Source organism: Hyperolius riggenbachi, chromosome 9, assembly GCF_040937935.1.
Source record: "Hyperolius riggenbachi isolate aHypRig1 chromosome 9, aHypRig1.pri, whole genome shotgun sequence".
Taxonomy (NCBI): domain Eukaryota; kingdom Metazoa; phylum Chordata; class Amphibia; order Anura; family Hyperoliidae; genus Hyperolius; species Hyperolius riggenbachi.
The window spans coordinates 127,016,297-127,033,436 of record NC_090654.1 but is presented as its reverse complement, the minus strand read 5'-3'; the positions used below and the strand labels follow the sequence as shown (position 1 = coordinate 127,033,436).

Here is a 17,140-nt window from a genome sequence, read left to right as displayed (position 1 = left end):
AAAAAGTAGTCGGGTGGGGCAGCACGGGGAAATTTGGCGGTGTGGAAAATTAAATATGCACTAATTATGTCCCACACATGCGCCCATGTGTACGCTGGCAACCACGTGGGGCATGTGTATGGATGAATGACGCAGCCTGGAGGTAGCGGTGCACACGGTCAGGTAAATTATAGGGGTGGGGGCACATTGCACATTAGGAGGGTAGGCGGCAGATGCGGCATCACAAGGCCGATTCCTGATCGAGTTCTGCATGAAATTGATCAGGAATTGGCCTGCAGTGTATGGGTAGCTGACAGATCTTTAATCAGATTCGGTCAGAGAGAGATTTGTCACTTAGGCGAATCTGCCCATCATTGCCTATGGCCACCTTTACTGTTTGTTACAAAGGGAAGGGGGTTGATTCTCAGTGACAGCATCACTCCTTTTACATTGTCCCAGTTCATCAAAAGAAATAGCACAAGTAACTAATAAATCAGCGCAACTTAATTTGTTTCCCTGCATGCTACGCACATTAGTGTTCGCGTAGTGTGCATAACTAAGCAACTGTGCGGCCTTTGAAAGCTGCGGCCGTTGCTTGGTTACGCACGCAACGCTGCCACTAGTGCACGTACAGGGAAACAAAATTAAGTTGCGTCGATTTATTAGCGCAAACAACGGGAGGTTGCTTGCGCTATTTCCTTTGAATAATCAACCCCCTCGTCCTTTAGGTCTCATCCATGTACATTTGCTGTTTTCAGAGGAGGGGGTGGGTGGGGGGTTTTGCAGTATTTTTTTTTTGTTTTAAATTATTCTGTATTTTTATTTTTTTTAATTGTTCTGTAATTTTTTTTTTTAATTTTTTTTGCTGCAATACCATGTGGCTCCCAGTCCCAACTAGCCCCTGACAACTCGCCTGCTGGTAATACCATTGCTGCTGCTCCAGCCATGAGATCCATGGCAGCCTGGACCCCCACAAGTGACTCCAGCCATATTTCCAGTGCAACCCTGATCCCCGAGTGCCCCCTCTGCCAAATGCGGGGCAGAATCTCAGCTCAGTGAGCTGATGTATGAGATGTCCCGCCCCCTCTACTCATCCCCCCGAGTTTCTAAACATCCCCCGGCAGAGAAGAGTAACAAAGTAGCCATTTACCCGCAGTGTGTCCGTCCCCCTCCGGTGCAATCAGGCTCTATTAGCAGAGTGTACGGTGGAAGCTTTCACTCACCGCTCCTCGCTGTTAGGATTCCCCTGCTTGCCTGTTACTGGCTCACATCTATGACGCTATGCAGTATGCAGTGGTGCCTCGCCACTAGAGGGAATCATAGATGTGAGCCGGTAACAGGCAAGCAGTGGAATCCTTACGGCGAGAAGCGGTGAGTGAAAGCTTCCGCCGTACACTCTGCTAATAGAGCCTGATTGCACCGGAGGGGGATGGACACGCTGCGGGTAAACGGCAACTTTGTTACTCTGCACAGAGCTGTGCAGATTCGGGAGCCGCGCTGGTGTTTGCGTGGCAGCACGATAGCCGGCCACGCGATGATGACAGCTGGGAACGCAGCCAGCCGGGCGGTAGTTGATCTTACCTGGGCGGCCCGCCCACCTGTTTGACCCTGGGGAGAACACTGATAAAGGCTGTTTCCGTATGCGGAGCTGACATTCCGGAGCAGAGCGATAAATCACCGCCTTGTGCGGCGATTCTAGGCGGAAATGTAACAAAATGTCCATTCATAAAAATTAGAGCAAGCGGTATGCGGACGGGAAATACCGCTTGCTCGGATGTAGCGAGAAGCGTGCGGAGTACATGTAAGTCAATGGGACAGACCTCCCAAGCAGCAGCAGAGAGAGCAGCGCACTGAGGAACTCAGCCAGCTTCTGTGTTTCCGCAAGGCTCCAAACAGCCTACCGCCTGCCTACAGCGGGAAATCTCCGCTCTGCTATCGCAACTGGCAACATTTTATGAATGACCACCCAGAAGTCTGAAATACCGAGCGCGGAGTTTCTCCGCACTGATTTACTTCACCGAACACATTTTTATGAATCGAGGCCTAAGTCACAGATTGCGGTTACATACTTATTCTATGACCTCCAACTGATGTTCATGTACACTGTACGCCTCTGAGGAAGCGGCTTTTGGCTGTGAAACACAATGTCAGGCAGTTTCTTTTGCAAATGGGATCTCTGAAGTGTATTCACATCTAACATCTGCTACTTTTGTGACTTCAAGAATAAAAAATTACATTATGTTCCTTCTAAAAAACCCTTCCTTTGTGCTTGGACTTTTGTATACATTGTGTATTTATAGGGGGTGGAACTGCTCCATTTGCAGTCATATAAGACGCTCTGGAATATAAGTTGCACCTAGGTTTAGAGGGCAAAAACCAGGGGAAGATAATATACACACACACACACACACACACACACACACACACACACACACACACACACACACACTAAACCTGGTGCGTCAATATTCCAGGAGCATCTTGTAGATGTTCTCCCCAAGTGGTGTCCTCCTGTATACCCTTCTGTCCTCATCTCCCCTGTGTGTCTGCTCCCCCTCCCCCATGAATAATTAGCAGTGTAGCGACAGCATGTCTCACCTTATCCATGGCACCCACGGGGAACATAGACCTCTTCTCTCCTGCACAGCTCCCCTAGTGACAGCTTCTGCTAATGATGCGATCAGCACTAGGTACGCACAGGGGAGCAGGAGATACAGGGGGGAAGCGGAGACACATGGGTGGAAGCAGAGACTCATGAGGGCACACACAGGGACAATGCAGGAAGTCCCTGATGTGGCGGTGGGTCGGCGGTTCATAAGTCGGGGACTCCCAGCATTTGTCGTATAAGACGCAGGGACCTTTTCTCCCCATTTTTTGTGGAGAAGTAGCAAATACGGCAAGTATCTAACTTATCCTTTCCAAGACTACAGGCATACTTCAATTTCACGCTTTATGCGTCGTGTAATAGCACACAGTGTGCACATTTAAAAACACATATGTTATTTCATTGCATGAACAAGTGCATTGTAACACATGCCTTTTCGAACACATAATCCACAAATGCACTGTGTTAGGATAAAATGGTCTGTAACTACGCAAAGATGTGTAATATACAAATACAATTGTATGGCCAATGGGACCACATATGGTAATGCATTGTTATATCTAATATGCTTAGTGTGAATGCCCCCAAGAAAAGATAGATGTGGCTTTAAACAAGGCCTGGAAAGTTTAAATAAAGACAAGTAAAATGTATTTGCAGTTATACAATTGCACCCCGAAAAGTGATGTGTTTTAGCTCACCTGTTCCACTAAAACACGCATAATGTCAACACAAGACGCAAAACTGTGGAATTTAACATCATTGGAGTACAATTTCTTCCTACTGATAAGCTATAATGTACTTAAAAAGAACCGGAGATGTGAGACCTATGGAATCTGCCATATTTATTTCCTTTTACACAATACCAGTTGCCTGGCAATCCTGCTGATCTGTTTGGTCAGTGGGGTCTAAATCACACACCTGAAAAGCATGCAGCTAATCTTAGACATCTGATCTGCATGCTTGTTCCTAAAGGTGCGTACACACGTCAGATAAAAGTCTTTGGAAAATGAAAGATCACAGACCAATTTTACCCCCTTTCATGTAGTATGAGAGCTATACTCTACACAGTCTATTCTATGGAGCTGAACTCCCCATCAGATTAAAATCTTCGAAAGATGCTGCACACAAAGATGCTGTACACATTCAACAGATCAGTATCTGCAAAAGATCTGTTCCTGCAAAAGATCCATTCCTGCAAAATGCATTCATAGTCTATGATATCTGCAGATCCCATACACACCTTGTTTAAGGGACATTCATCTGCAGATCAGACAATTATCTGCCGATCTGAAGATCCAACCTGGTGGATCTGATCTACAGATAATTGTCCGTTAAACAAGGTGTGTATGAGATCTGCATATATCATAGACTATGAATGCGTTTTGCAGGAATGGAACTTTTGCAGGAACAGATCTTTTGCAGATACTGATCTGTTGCATGTGTACAGCGGTCTTTGTGTGCAGCATCTTGCAAAGATTTTTATCTGATGAGGAGTTCATCTCCATAGAATAGACTGTGTAGAGTATGGCTCTCATACTACATGAAAGGGGGTAAAATTGGTCTGTGATCTTTCATTTCAAAGACTTTTATCTGACGTGTGTACCCACCTTTAGAGGCAGAGGATCGGCAGGACAGGAAGGCAATGTGCATTGTTTAAAACGAAATAAACATGTCAGCTTCCATATCCCTCTCACTTCGGAGTCCCTTTAAGTAAGGGAAACACCCAGGCATGAAAAACCCAACACTTAAGGTGCCAAAGCATTTGTCAATTTGGGGCCGATCGACCATCTGATTCAATAATTATCGAATCATATGAAAATCGGTGCCGCCACAACCATGCCTGATCAATGATTCCACTAATGAAGGGTCCAAATGGTTAAATGTATTAATTGTACATGCTGAGAAATCTCGGGCTGATGTGGTCGATCTAGTGAGCAGTGGTAACCCAGCCACATCCCCCTAAATGTTATACTTTACATGTCACGTTGACCCCCCCCCCGCCCAAAGTGTCCATGCTGTATCAATTCACTGGCGCGCCATGTGACTACCAATATATAGATGTAGAGCACTGGGGTGAGATGAAAGACATGTGCCTCACGTGTTATACATGTGGCGCCAATGCAGAAATACAGTGTGGACACTCGGGGACGGTGTGCATGGGCAACACATAAAACATTTGGGGGGGGGGGGAAATGCGGCCACAGGTGGTGTCACAAGGACGATTCCTGAGGGCCATTTCACACAGAGGCGGTACGGTATTTGTACCGCACCTCACCACTGTGCAATGAAAGTCTATGGAGACTTTCATACTGCTACGTTACAGCGTGACACGACGGAAGTGAGGTTTTAGCCGCATCCCTGACACTGGGACAAACTACGTTACCGCACGGATTCTGCGGGGAGGTGCTTCGGCCTGGAAGTCATGTTAGTCTATGGCAATGCATAATTCTTGAAAAAAAAATTATAATAATAATATGCTTCTGTGTACTTGGCCAGCGGCCAGACAGGAACACCGCACAACAGCGCAGTGTTCCCTGAAGGCCTGTTTTTGATGGTACAATGTGTCAGGTGTGACATACCGCATCGCTGATGCTGGTTTCCAGTGTGAAACCAGCCTGAAAGATTCATGCTGAAATGAATCAGGAATCAGACCAGTGTTCTCCCCAGAATTTTTTTCCAGCCGGGTGGCATGAAAAAGTAGCCAGGTGGGGCGAGATGAGAGAATGCAGGGCCGGTGCTTCTCTGCACAATTCTGCTTACAGCATAGAAGAAGGTGAGCCGATGACAGCCGGGTGCTCACCAAAACTAGTGGGGTGGAGCACCCGGCTAAGAGCCTGGGGAGAACACTGCAGCCTGCGGTGTATGAGCAGCCAATAGATGTCTCTCTGATCAGAGAGAGAGAGAGAGAGCTGTCTCTTGGTGGAAATCTACCCATCATCGCTAGATGTATGGGCACCTTAACCTCCTTGGCGGTAATCCCGAGCTGAGCTCGGGGTATGCCGCCGGAGGTCGCCGCTCAGGCCCTGCTGGGCCGATTTCAATTCTGAAAAAAGCAGCACACGCAGCTGACACTTTGCCAGCCGCGTGTGCTGCCCGATCGCCGCCGCTCCGCGGCGATCCGCCGCGTGCAGCGGCGAAAGAGGGTCCCCCCAGCCGCCCGAGCCCAGCGCAGCCGGAACAAACAGTTCCGGCCGGCGCTAGAGGCTGGATCGGGCGGCTCTGACGTCAGGACGTCCATGACGTCACTCCGCTCGTCGCCATGGCGACGACAAAAGCGAAACAAGATAGGCCGCTCATTGCGGCCTATCTTGTTACTTTCGATTGCCGGAGGCGATCGAAAGAACGCAACAGGAGCGCCCTCTAGTGGGCTTTCATGCAGCCAACTTTCAGTTGGCTGCATGAAATATTTTTTTTTTTATTAAAAAAAAAACCACGTTGCAGCCTCCCTGGCAAAATAAATAAACCGCCAGAGAGGTTAAAGAGGCACTTAAGTCACTTAAAAAAAATTAGTTTTACTCACTTGGGGCTTCCCTCAGCCCCCTGAAGCTGATCGGTGCCCTCGCCATGTCTCTCTGATTCTCCCGTCCCCGCCGGCAACCACTTCCGGTTTTGCCGTCAGGACCCGACAGGCATGGGAACGCGAGGGATTCTTCGCGTTCCCAACCACAATATCGCCCCCTATGCTGCTATTGCGGCCTCCTCGCGTTTCCATGCCTGTCGGGTCCTGACGGCGAAACAGGAAGTGGTCGCCGGCAGGGACGGGAGGATCAGAGAGACACAGCGAGGGCACCGATCAGCTGCAGGGGGCTGAGGAAAGCCCCAGGTGAGTAAAACCCTACTTTTTATGACTTAAGGTTCACTTTAACACTTTCATCTGGGATAGGGGAGCTCTCTGAAGGCCTCAGATTGAAACTTACCCGACTGGTCGTTTTCTTGCGGGATGGTTCATCTTCCTCTGAATCAGACTGAAGAATAAAAAAGGGAAGCAAGTTAGTGACATGGTCAAATAAACTCTCATACTACAGAGACCTGAGTGACTGGAATCCACATTATAAAGGAGTGAATGACCACATTTTACAGTTCATTATTTATGCTGCAATTTTGCTATTTGCCAACCTTGGATTTTTACTCAAAACAAACATGGACAATTGTTTCAGCTTAAGAGTAGTATGCGCACTATAGCCTGACTAGACTAGCCACAAGCCCAATTCAGGTGATTCAGATGTTATTGAAGCCAAAAAAAGATCAGCAGGAAAGCCAGGCGATTGTCATGGTTTAAAAGAAAATAAACATGGCAGCCTCTATATCCGATCATTATAGCCACTTTAAGCCTGCATGGCTAGGTTTACAGCTGAACAAAGTATTTCTTCTATTTTAAAAGTTCAGTTTCAAGGGTAATCTGCATAATCTACCCTTAATTTTGTGCATGATTGGGTTCTTTAACCCCCTTGCCATTCCAATAATTGCGACAAGGGGGCAGCGCAGCACTTTTGAATTTTTTTATTTTTTTTAAATCATGTAGCTAGCCTAGCGCCAGCTACATGATAGCCGCTGAGTAGCGGCACCCCCCCCCCCCCTCCGATCGCCTCCAGCGCTCTGCGCAAGCAGGAGATCCCGTTCTAAACGGGATTTCCTGCATGGCTTCCCCCGTCGCCATTGCGACGTTCGTGATGACGTCGGGACTACAGAGGGAGTCCAGATCCACTCCTCAGCGCTGCCTGGCACTGATTGCCCAGGCTGCGCAAGGGGTCGGGGGGGGCGCGGCGCGACTGGTAGCGGCGGCGATCGAGTTATGCAAAAAAAAGCGGCGGCAATCGAGATTATATATATATATATATATATAAAATTCGTGAAAAATCGGCCCAGCGGGGCCTGAGCAATCCTCCTGCGCGGGTTACCCCGAGCGCAGCTCGGGATAACCGGCAAGGAGGTTAAAGAGGAGCTGTCAGCCATACTATCTCAGGAAAAAATATATATTAGTGTATATTATAATATATATATACACCCACACACACACGTAGATAAATACTTGCTATACTTACATAACATATGTATTGCACTGTTCACATTAGGATTCCTGTGAATTTTATAAAGGAAAAGTAGAGAATCCTATTCTAGACAGTTTCCATATTTACTGTGGCTATTTTGAAGCCAGTCGTGATGTAATATCCGCCCTTAGTCTCCTCTGCCTGATTTGCCCGCCCTTCAGTATAGAAAGTCCATTGTTTCAGCCTGAGAAATTTTGGCCAATCAGAGAGTTGTGGAAGGGGAAAACAGGAGGGAAAGAGGCTTCAGCCAATCAGGCTGCATTAGTTAAAGAGACTCTGTAACATGAAAAAGATTCCCTGGGGGGTACTCACCTCGGGTGGGGGAAGCGTCCGGATCCTAATGAGGCTTCCCACGCCGTCCTCTGTCCCACGGGGGTCTCGCTGCAGCCCTCTGAACAGCCGGCGACAGGCCCGACTGTAATTTCAATATTTACCTTTGCTGGCTCCAGCGGGGGCGCTGTGGCTGCTTTCCTCTCCGAACTACACGGAAATACCCGATCTCAGTCGGGTCCGCTCTACTGCGCAGGCGCCGGAAACTTGCGCCTGCGCAGTAGAGCAGACCCGACGGCGATCGGGTATTTCCGTGTAGTTCGGAGCCGACAGCCGTCAGAGCGCCTGCGCAGGAGCCAGGAAGGTAAATATTACGTCACGGCTGCACGGAGGGCTGCAGCGAGACCCCCGTGGGACAGAGGACGGCGTGGGAAGCCTCATTAGGATCCGGAGGCTTCCCCCACCCGAGGTGAGTACCCCCCAGGGGATTTTTTGAGGTTACAGATCCTCTTTAACCACCCTGGCGTTCTGATTAAATCGCCAGGGTGGCTGCGGGAGGGTTTTTTTTAAATAAAAAAAAAAAACTATTTCATGCAGCCAACTGAAAGTTGGCTGCATGAAAGCCCACTAGAGGGCGCTCCGGAGGCGTTTTTCCGATCGCCTCCGGCGGCCAGAAGTAACACGGAAGGCCGCAATAAGCGGCCTACCGTGTTTCGCTTACCTCGTCGCCATGGCGACGAGCGGAGTGACGTCATGGACGTCAGCCGCCTCCGATCCAGCCCTCAGCGCTGGCCGGAACTGTTTGTTCCGGCTACGCTGGGCTCGGGCGGCTGGGGGGACCCTCTTTCGCCGCTGCACGCGGCGGATCGCCGCGCTGCAGCGGCGATCAGGCAGCACACGCGGCTGGCAAAGTGCCGGCTGCGTGTGCTGCTTTTTATTTCATTAAAATCGGCCCAGCAGGGCCTGAGCGGCAGCCTCGGGCGGTGTTGGACGAGCTGAGCTCGTCCAGACCGCTCAGCAGGTTAAGTCTGAGGGGGACATAGAGAAGCAAAACAAGACAACCCAGCATGCCCTGCAACTTCTGTTTTGTGTACCAAATTTTCTGTGTACCAAATAAGAGTCATTTAAACTGGGGAATGATAATTTATCAACAAGAAAAGTAATAGTGATTTTAACTTTTGGATTGCCCGATTAGCATCTTTATTACTTGTTTACCAGATAAAAATAAAGAATATATTTTTATTTTATGCCCGACAGTTACTCTAAAGTGAACCAGAGACGAAGCACCCTCATGTATTTTACCATATATATCAGTGGGAACATTAGAGAAAACACCTACCCTGCTCTCTCCATTTCATCCTCACTGCTAAAAGTGTCTGATATCAGCTGTGATAAGAATCCCGGACTGAGCACTCAGTCTGGCTTTGCAGGGAATAATTATAGCTGAGTCATTATAGCAGAGCCACAAGGGGCAGGCTTGGGCTTGAAAAGACACCAGAGAAGACACTCAGCTATAATCATTCCGTAGCAAAGCCAGACTGAATGCTCAGTTGGGGTTTTTTATCAGAGGTGATAACAGTCAGATTAAACAGAGAACAATGAAACAAAGAGCAGATTAGGTGTTTACTGTCATGTTCCCACTGATTTATAAGGTAAAATACATGCGGTGCTTCGTCTCTGGTTTAAGTACCTGGTCATAGACACCAGCTGTGTCCTGCAATTATCTTATGCTGAGAACACATGATACGTTTTTTGCGTTCGATTCTCCGCAGAGTCTATAAAAGAGACTCTGAAGTGAGTCTAAATTCCTGTTTTTATGGCTATGGATGCTGCAAAATCGCTTTGCAATCGTTATGCAAAAGCGATTTTGTAGCTTTTTCACTACCAGAACGAAAAAAATAAACAAATCGCAATTGCTAATCACTCAGCAAACCCAAGAGGTCAGTCAATCACCAGCAGATTAATTTGAAGCAATTGGATCTGCTGGCATATCGGCCAGTGGGTGGCCCCCATTAGGCTGTAAGTTTTAAAAAGAGAACCCGAGGTGGATCTTCGGGGGGCAGATGGGACACAGAGGTATGTTCTATGCCCCATAAAAGGCTCTATGCCACCCCACTGCCCCCCCCCCCCCCTCAAGTTTTGTCGCTAACTCAGAGGTAAACACAGGGGAGAGGAATTCCCTGTTCAAACCGCCCGCCAGTGGCGTTCCTGCAGGGTTTGCTGAGCTGCCATTGGGCAGCTCTCTCCCCCTGGCCGCGCCTCCTGCTCTTCTCCCTCCTCCCTGCACGCTATGAGAGACTCATTTTCTCAGTGCAGTGTCGTGACCCAGCCCCGACGATCAGGTAGCCTACTTTTTTTCCCCCCATTTTTTTTTAGCTCACCTCGTACACACGCCTGACTAAAGTCGACTAAGGCAGCCGATAAAAGTCTCAGCCAATAGTCAGGGGTGTGTACACAGGCTCGCAACCCTAACCGTGCCATTTTAATATGGCTTTACAATTCCTAAGCTTCGGCAGTGATGCCTTTTGTTACATACCGTACTTTCAATCAACAAGGTAATGGCCGCCCCAGCCGATAGGCATGTGTACACAGGGCTGAGGAGTCAGAGTCAGGGCAATTTTGGGCACCCGGAGTCGGAGTCATGGTTTCAGAAACTGAGGAGTCGGCAGGGCTGTGGAGTCGGAGTCGTGGAGTCGGAGTCGTGGAGTCGGGCAATTTTGGGTGCCTGGAGTCGGAGTCGGGAAAAAATGCACCGACTCCGACTCCTAATGAATTTGTAACTGTAATTAAAATAGAAAATATGATAAAATGTTCTATTTCTCAGATAATAGTCATTAAAAATAATGTATATATACAGTAATAGCTATGCTTAGTCCACAAAAATGAAATAAACCAATCAAAATTAGTTACTTGTGCTGCTTCAATAAAGCAGTCCCCATATTTTTAAGGTCAGATATACAGATCTGATTGTGACTGTATATATGATGTGTGCACAGGAATCTCTTATATATACTAAATAACATCTATGCTGTAAGAATAAAGCCTGATGTGTAGCTGTGTCACTAATAGAGATGGTCAACGAGATGGAAATAATTCTGCATTGATGCTGATTTATGCAAATGTATGCACTCCCTTTGCTGATGAAATCAAATAATTTGATATGTTATTAAAATTTGGTTTGGTGACTACAAATTAAAGGGTAACTGAGACGGATGAAAAGTAAAGTTTTATACATACCTGGGGCTTCCTCCAGCCCCCTTCAGGCTAATCAGTGCCTCGCTGTCCTCCACCACCCGGATCTTCTGCTATGAGTCCTGGTAATTCAGCCAGTTAGCGCTGTCCGGCCGCATGCCGCTCCCACAGCCAGGAACATTCTGCACCTGCGCAATAGTGCTGCACAGGTGTAGTATGCTCCTGGCGGCGGAGTGTGTGCATGCGCCTGACTGGCTCAAGTACCTGGACTCATAGCAGAAGATCCAGGTGGTGGAGGAGGACAACGAGGGACTGATTATCCTGAAGGCGGCTGGAGGAAGCCTCAGGTATGTATAAAACTTTAATTTCATCTGTCTCAGGTTTACTTTGTTACACAGTAGTACTATACTCTACATATGCACTCCCCCCAGAGCTGCAGGGAATCCACTGAGAATGCTGTGCACATTGAACACAGAGGTGTTATCTGTCACCCATAAACCTTGTTCAGATTGTGCATGAAGAATGTGTAATAGAGGAAGAATCTCTTTATTCCCCTGCAGAGTACCTGCACATCATTCTTACATGTACCCACACTTACATTGCCTAGGGCCTGATAGATGTTCTTTGTTCCGGTTTGTACCTTTTACAAGTACTCTTACCAAGGACTAGTTTTAGTCTAAAGGGAATAAATATAGTAGTCTACATATCCTTCTCACTTCAATTGTCTTGTAAAATTCCTAAGCGTTGGCAGTTAAGAGACGAATTTCATGTTACATACTTTTAATCAACAAAATTGTAATATGCAAATTAGAGGAGTCGGAGTCGTGGAGTCGGTGGAATCCTAAACTGAGGAGTCGGAGTCGGTGGATTTTTGGACCGACTCCACAGCCCTGGGAGTCGGAGTCGCATGATTTTTGTACAAAATCCACGGCACTGTTAAGTATTAGACTAAGGAGTCGGAGTCGAGGAGTCTGAGTCTGAGCAATTTTGGGTACCCGGAGTCGGAGTCATGGTTTCAGAAACTGAGGAGTCGGAAGATTTTTGTACCGACTCCACAGCCCTGTGTGTACAGTAGCCCCTGACCAAAGTCCGCACACGATCTGACTTGCCCAGTGACCTGTGACGTGAAAACCGCGCCTCTCCATCATCACTCAGCCCCCCACATGGCAACAGAACACGTTGTCAGCTACACAGCTGACACGCATCTGTACCAAGGCTGTGGAGTCTGTACAAAAATCATCCGACTCCTCAGTTCATGAAGCCTCTGACAACAGGTACCCAAAAATTGCTCCGACTCCAACTCCACAGCCCTGGTCTGTACAGGCCGGCCCAGCAATATCAACCAAGGGGGTAAAGTCCCAAACCCCAACCAACGACATCAGTCAAAGGTGTGTACGCACCTTAAAGGGAAGGTTCAGGGTGGCTCTTAAAAAAATAAAAATGCCCATCCACTTACCTGGGGCTTCCTCCAGCCGTCGGCAGCCAGGACGTGCCCTCGGCGCCGCTCCGCAGGCTCCCGGTCCCCTCTGGTGGCCGACCCGACCTGGCCAGGCCGGCTGCCAGGTCAAGCTCTTCTGCGTTTCAAAATGCGCCTCACGGGGGCGCGCTGACGTCATCGGACGTCCTCCGGGCTGTACTGCGCAGGCGCAGAACTACTGCGCCTGCGCAGTACAGCCCGGAGGACGTCCGATGACGTCAGCGTGCCCCCGTGAGGCGCATTTTGAAACGCAGAAGAGCCCGACCTGGCCAGGTCGGGTCGGCCACCGGAGGGGACCGGGAGCCTGCGGAGCGGCGCCGAGGGCACGTCCTGGCTGCCCACGGCTGGAGGAAGCCCCAGGTAAGTGGATGGGCATTTTTATTTTTTTAAGAGCCACCCTGAACCTTCCCTTTAACCTCTTGCCGACCGCGTCACGCCAGTAGGCGTGGCCGCGGCGGCAGCCCCAGGACCGCCTAACGTCAATTGGCGTAAAGTCCTGGGGCTCTGTTTCGCAGGAGATCGCGCGCGCAGCTGCTTGGGGGGCGGAGCTCCGCCCCGCCTTCAGTCTCCGAGCGGCTATTGCCGCTCGGGAGACTGTTAGACGGCGTGATCGCCGTCTATTTACTCTGTGCAGCGCTGCGATCAGCAGCAGCGCTGCACTGGGGACAGCCGTGTGACACGGCTGTCCCCCTGGGGGACAAGAGAGCGATCGGCTCTCATAGGCAGAAGCCTATGACAGCCGATTGCCGTAATTGGCCGGCTGTGGGGAGGGAGGGGTGGGAAGAGGTTTTTTTTTTTTTTTTAAAAAGGCAACACAAATATTTATTAAAAAAAAAATAAACATGGGGGGAGCGATCAGACCCCACCAACAGAGAGCTCTGTTGGTGGGAAGAAAAGGGGGGGGGGGGGGAAATCACTCGTGTGCTATGTTGTGCGGCCCTGCAGCTTGGCCTTAAAGCTGCAGTGGCCTTTTAAACTAAAAATTGCCTGGTCACTAGGGGGGTTTAGCCCTGCAGTCCTCAAGAGGTTAAGACTGTTTGCAGGGAGCACTGTATCCTTCAGCATCCAGTGTGAATATCTGGCGGCCTGCATTGAGTGCAAGTTGCATCTGTGTTTCTACTTTAAAAAAAAAACCTGAGGTGGGCATTTTAGATAGATAGATAGATAGATATAGAGATATAGATATATATATAGAGATATAAAAAAACATGCTACCTGATCCAGGGGGCTAGCTGGATCAGGTAGCATCAATTACCGCCCCTTCCATGACCCGCAATCGTTGACATAAGGTTAAAAATAAATTTAAAAAAAATGTTGTTACAACACTGCGGCTCTGGCTCTGTGCGTCTTAATACAGAGCACAGAGGCGGGGGAAAGGTGTGCCAGAATGTAGAAGAGGTGAGGTAAAGGTAGAGCTAGCCAGAGTTGGGGAAAGGGCGTTCCTACAGCCCAAGTAGGAATTTTGCAGGAGTACAAGCAGCTCGTCGCAAATTTTGGGGATCATAGCGAGGCGCTGGGGGGGAGCGGGGGTGAAGTATGTGGGATGGAGAGTGGCACTGGAATGGGGAGGACAGAGGCATATCATGGAGCAGAGAACATGCCTCTCTGTCCCATCTGCCGCCACCCCCCTTCTTTCCCAGTACACATTGAAGGGGACCTAAACCTGCATAAATGACAGAGCATCTGCATTACCTTCCATAATGCACTTCAGTAACCAATGGCAGGGTATACGATATAGCCCTACCATGACACATTGCAAAGCATTATGAAGGGACCAAAAACAAGACAGTTCACATGTCTGTCAGGTTACTGCCAATTGCCACAATCTATTTAAAGGACGACTGAAGCGAGAGAAATATGGAGGATGCAATATTTATTTCCTTTTAAACAATACCGGTTGCCTGGCTATCCTGCTGATCCTCTGCCTCTAATACTTTTACCCATAGACTCTGAACAAGCATGCAGCAGATCAGGCATTTCTGAAATTATTGTCAGATCTGACAAGTTTAGCTGCATGCTTGTTACTGGTGCGATTCAGACACTACTACAGCCAAACAGAACAGCAGGGCTGCCAGGCAACTGGTATTGTTTGAAAGGAAATAAATATAGCAGCTTCCATATTGCTCCATACTTTTCAATCGCTATACAAAGCACTTTATGCAAGGCTTTTACTTAACCAAAACCACTTGCTGTATCCATAAAGCCCTGCACTAAAAGAAATCACAATACAAATCGCTAGCACTAAATTCAAAAACACTTCAAAATCGTTCTGGAAAAAATTGCAACAATCGCCACAAAAAACGATTTCGCAATTTTGATTTCTAGTGGACCCAAGCCAATTCCTCATGCTAATCAAAGCGTGAATCGTTTTTGCCTGTCAGATCACTTGAAATACTACCTGATTATTACAAGAAATGTCTGATAACATTATTTGCAGAAATCTCCCCGAGTTTGAACAGGCTTTATTCCTGCATGCTTACATCACCAGTGTGAAGCTCTGGGACGCTAATCTTCACAGGTTCTGACCGTTTCTTCAATTTAGAATTTCCCAAATTTTCACCCTCAGGGGGAGGAAGGTTGAGTCCATGACCAGTCTGTTTTGGGGGAGGTATTCGCATGTCAACCCCAGATGCCGATTTCGGACTAAGCTGAGGAGGGGGAATGTTCAAAGGTGGTGGCAGACCAAGGCCAGAACCAACTTGTGGAGGATGAAGGTTCATTGTGTGTCCACCAATTGGTGGAGGTAAACTGAGTCCAGGACCAGATTGAGGAGGAGGAGGAAGGTTCATGCCAAGACCAGTTTGAGGGGGAGGTAGGTTTAAACCAGAACTATTCTGTGGAGGTGGCAGATTCAGTCCATGCCCACTTTGTGGAGGAGGCAAATTCATGGTATGTGTGTTTTGTGGAGGATGCATGTGTAGTCCAGGACCACCTGGAGGAGGTGGCAAATTCAGTCCTGTTGTATTATGTGGAGGTGGGAGATTCATATTCGGACTAACTGGAGGAGGTGGAATAGTCATACCTGGACCACCATGTGGTGGTGGCATGTTCATACCCTGGGCACCTTGCAGTGGTGGAAGATTCATTCCTGCTGTCCCCTGTGGGTGTGGTGACGATCCTTGCGGAGGTGGCAAGTTCAGTCCTGATGCCCCTTGTGGAGGTGGTAAATTCAGTCCCGAAGTCCCTTGCGGTGGTGGCAGATTCATACCTTGGGCACTTTGAGGAGGTGGCAGACTTATTCCTGAAGCACCTTGAAGTGGTGGCAGATTCATTCCAGGTGACCCTTGTGGTGGTGGTAGATGCATTCCTGAAGACCCTTGCGGAGGTGGAAGATTCATTCCTGATGACCCTTGCGGAGGCGGTAGGTTCATTCCAGGTGACCCTTGAGGAGGTGGCAGATTCATTCCAGATGCCCCCTGTGGAGGTGGTAAACTCATTCCTGATGCCCCCTGGGAAGGTGGTAGATTCATCCCAGATGCACCCTGTGGCGGTGGCATGTTCATACCTGGTGGTCCACCATGCCCTGGAGGCAGACTGACTCCAGGGGGCGCTTGTGGTGGGGGCAGGCTAAGGCCAGGTGGTGGGTAACCTCCATACCCCAGGCCGGGGTAACTGGCTCCATAGCCAGGTGGGCCCGGGCTTGCAGGGTAGGCAGGAGCGCCATAGCTAGGAGGGGGGCCATATCCAGGCGGGAAGGGCAGGCCGTACACACCTCCTGGGGGGCCATAGTAGCCCGGACTGTGCTGCTGTTGCTGTTCCTGCTCCCCCTGGTGGCTGTATGGGGCGGGTGGAGGAGGAGGTGGTGGTGGAGTCTCCTGTCTGGGCTCCGTGGCCGATTCCGTGTCCGAGCTACTCTCCTCGCTACTGGCATAGGCCACTAGAGACATGGCTGCTAATGCTGCCGCCCGCTCTACCGACCCAACAAGGCGCCTGCCCGCACTACAACTCCCAGCGGCCACTGCGCAGCCGCGCATCCTCCGGGGCCGCCCAGCGCACGTAGGGCATTGTGGATGTTGTAGTGCTCTGTCTGTGTTCTTTTGCGTAGTATAAGGAGCAGACTCCGTCAAGTCTGTATGGTGTTATGTCTTGAGGAAAACAGAAGTATTTGTTCACTGAATCGTCCTGAGATCATGGCATTTCTTTCCACCTAATTCTTATTTACTGAATACAATTCACGGCATTGTTCAAACAATACAAAGAACAACTGCAGATCAGTTCGCTGCTTTTTACTTTCCCCCATATTTCAATCCCTAAATTATTGCCTCTGCTGTGAACGTTTTTGCAACTTGTTTATCAGATTTTGCAACCGGTTGCAATAATTCATAGCTCTTAGTATCAGAAAATGCAACCCAACTAACAGGCCGAAACAGTCAGGTTGTCTACTAGTGTTGTCCGGATCATGAACGATTAATCTCTTTTGTGAGTCGAATCATCCGGATCACCAAAAGGAACAGATTCGGATCAAAAGGGGTGGAGCCAGGAGCAGCACGCCCCCCTCTCTCAGCGGGCAGCGGGGTCCTGGAAGCAGAGCGGAGATTGATCACTCAGTTGGAGGGGAGCCAGCCATGC

At 49.0% G+C, this 17,140-nt stretch overlaps 1 protein-coding gene across 1 annotated transcript in view; it reads right to left on the bottom strand.

Annotated features, from left to right (window-relative positions):
• LOC137532679 (proline-rich protein PRCC-like) overlaps positions 1–16,925 on the bottom strand; it is a 31,226-nt gene extending 14,301 nt beyond the window's left edge. Inside the window, exons 1-2 of the mRNA XM_068253483.1 lie at positions 15,052–16,925; positions 6,502–6,549 (exon numbers count right to left, since the gene is read on the bottom strand). Coding sequence (XP_068109584.1) covers positions 6,502–6,549; positions 15,052–16,545 — 1,542 coding nt within the window. The 5' untranslated portion in view covers positions 16,546–16,925. The remainder of the gene's footprint in view (positions 1–6,501; positions 6,550–15,051) is intronic.
• Between the last annotated feature and the right edge of the window lie 215 nt (positions 16,926–17,140).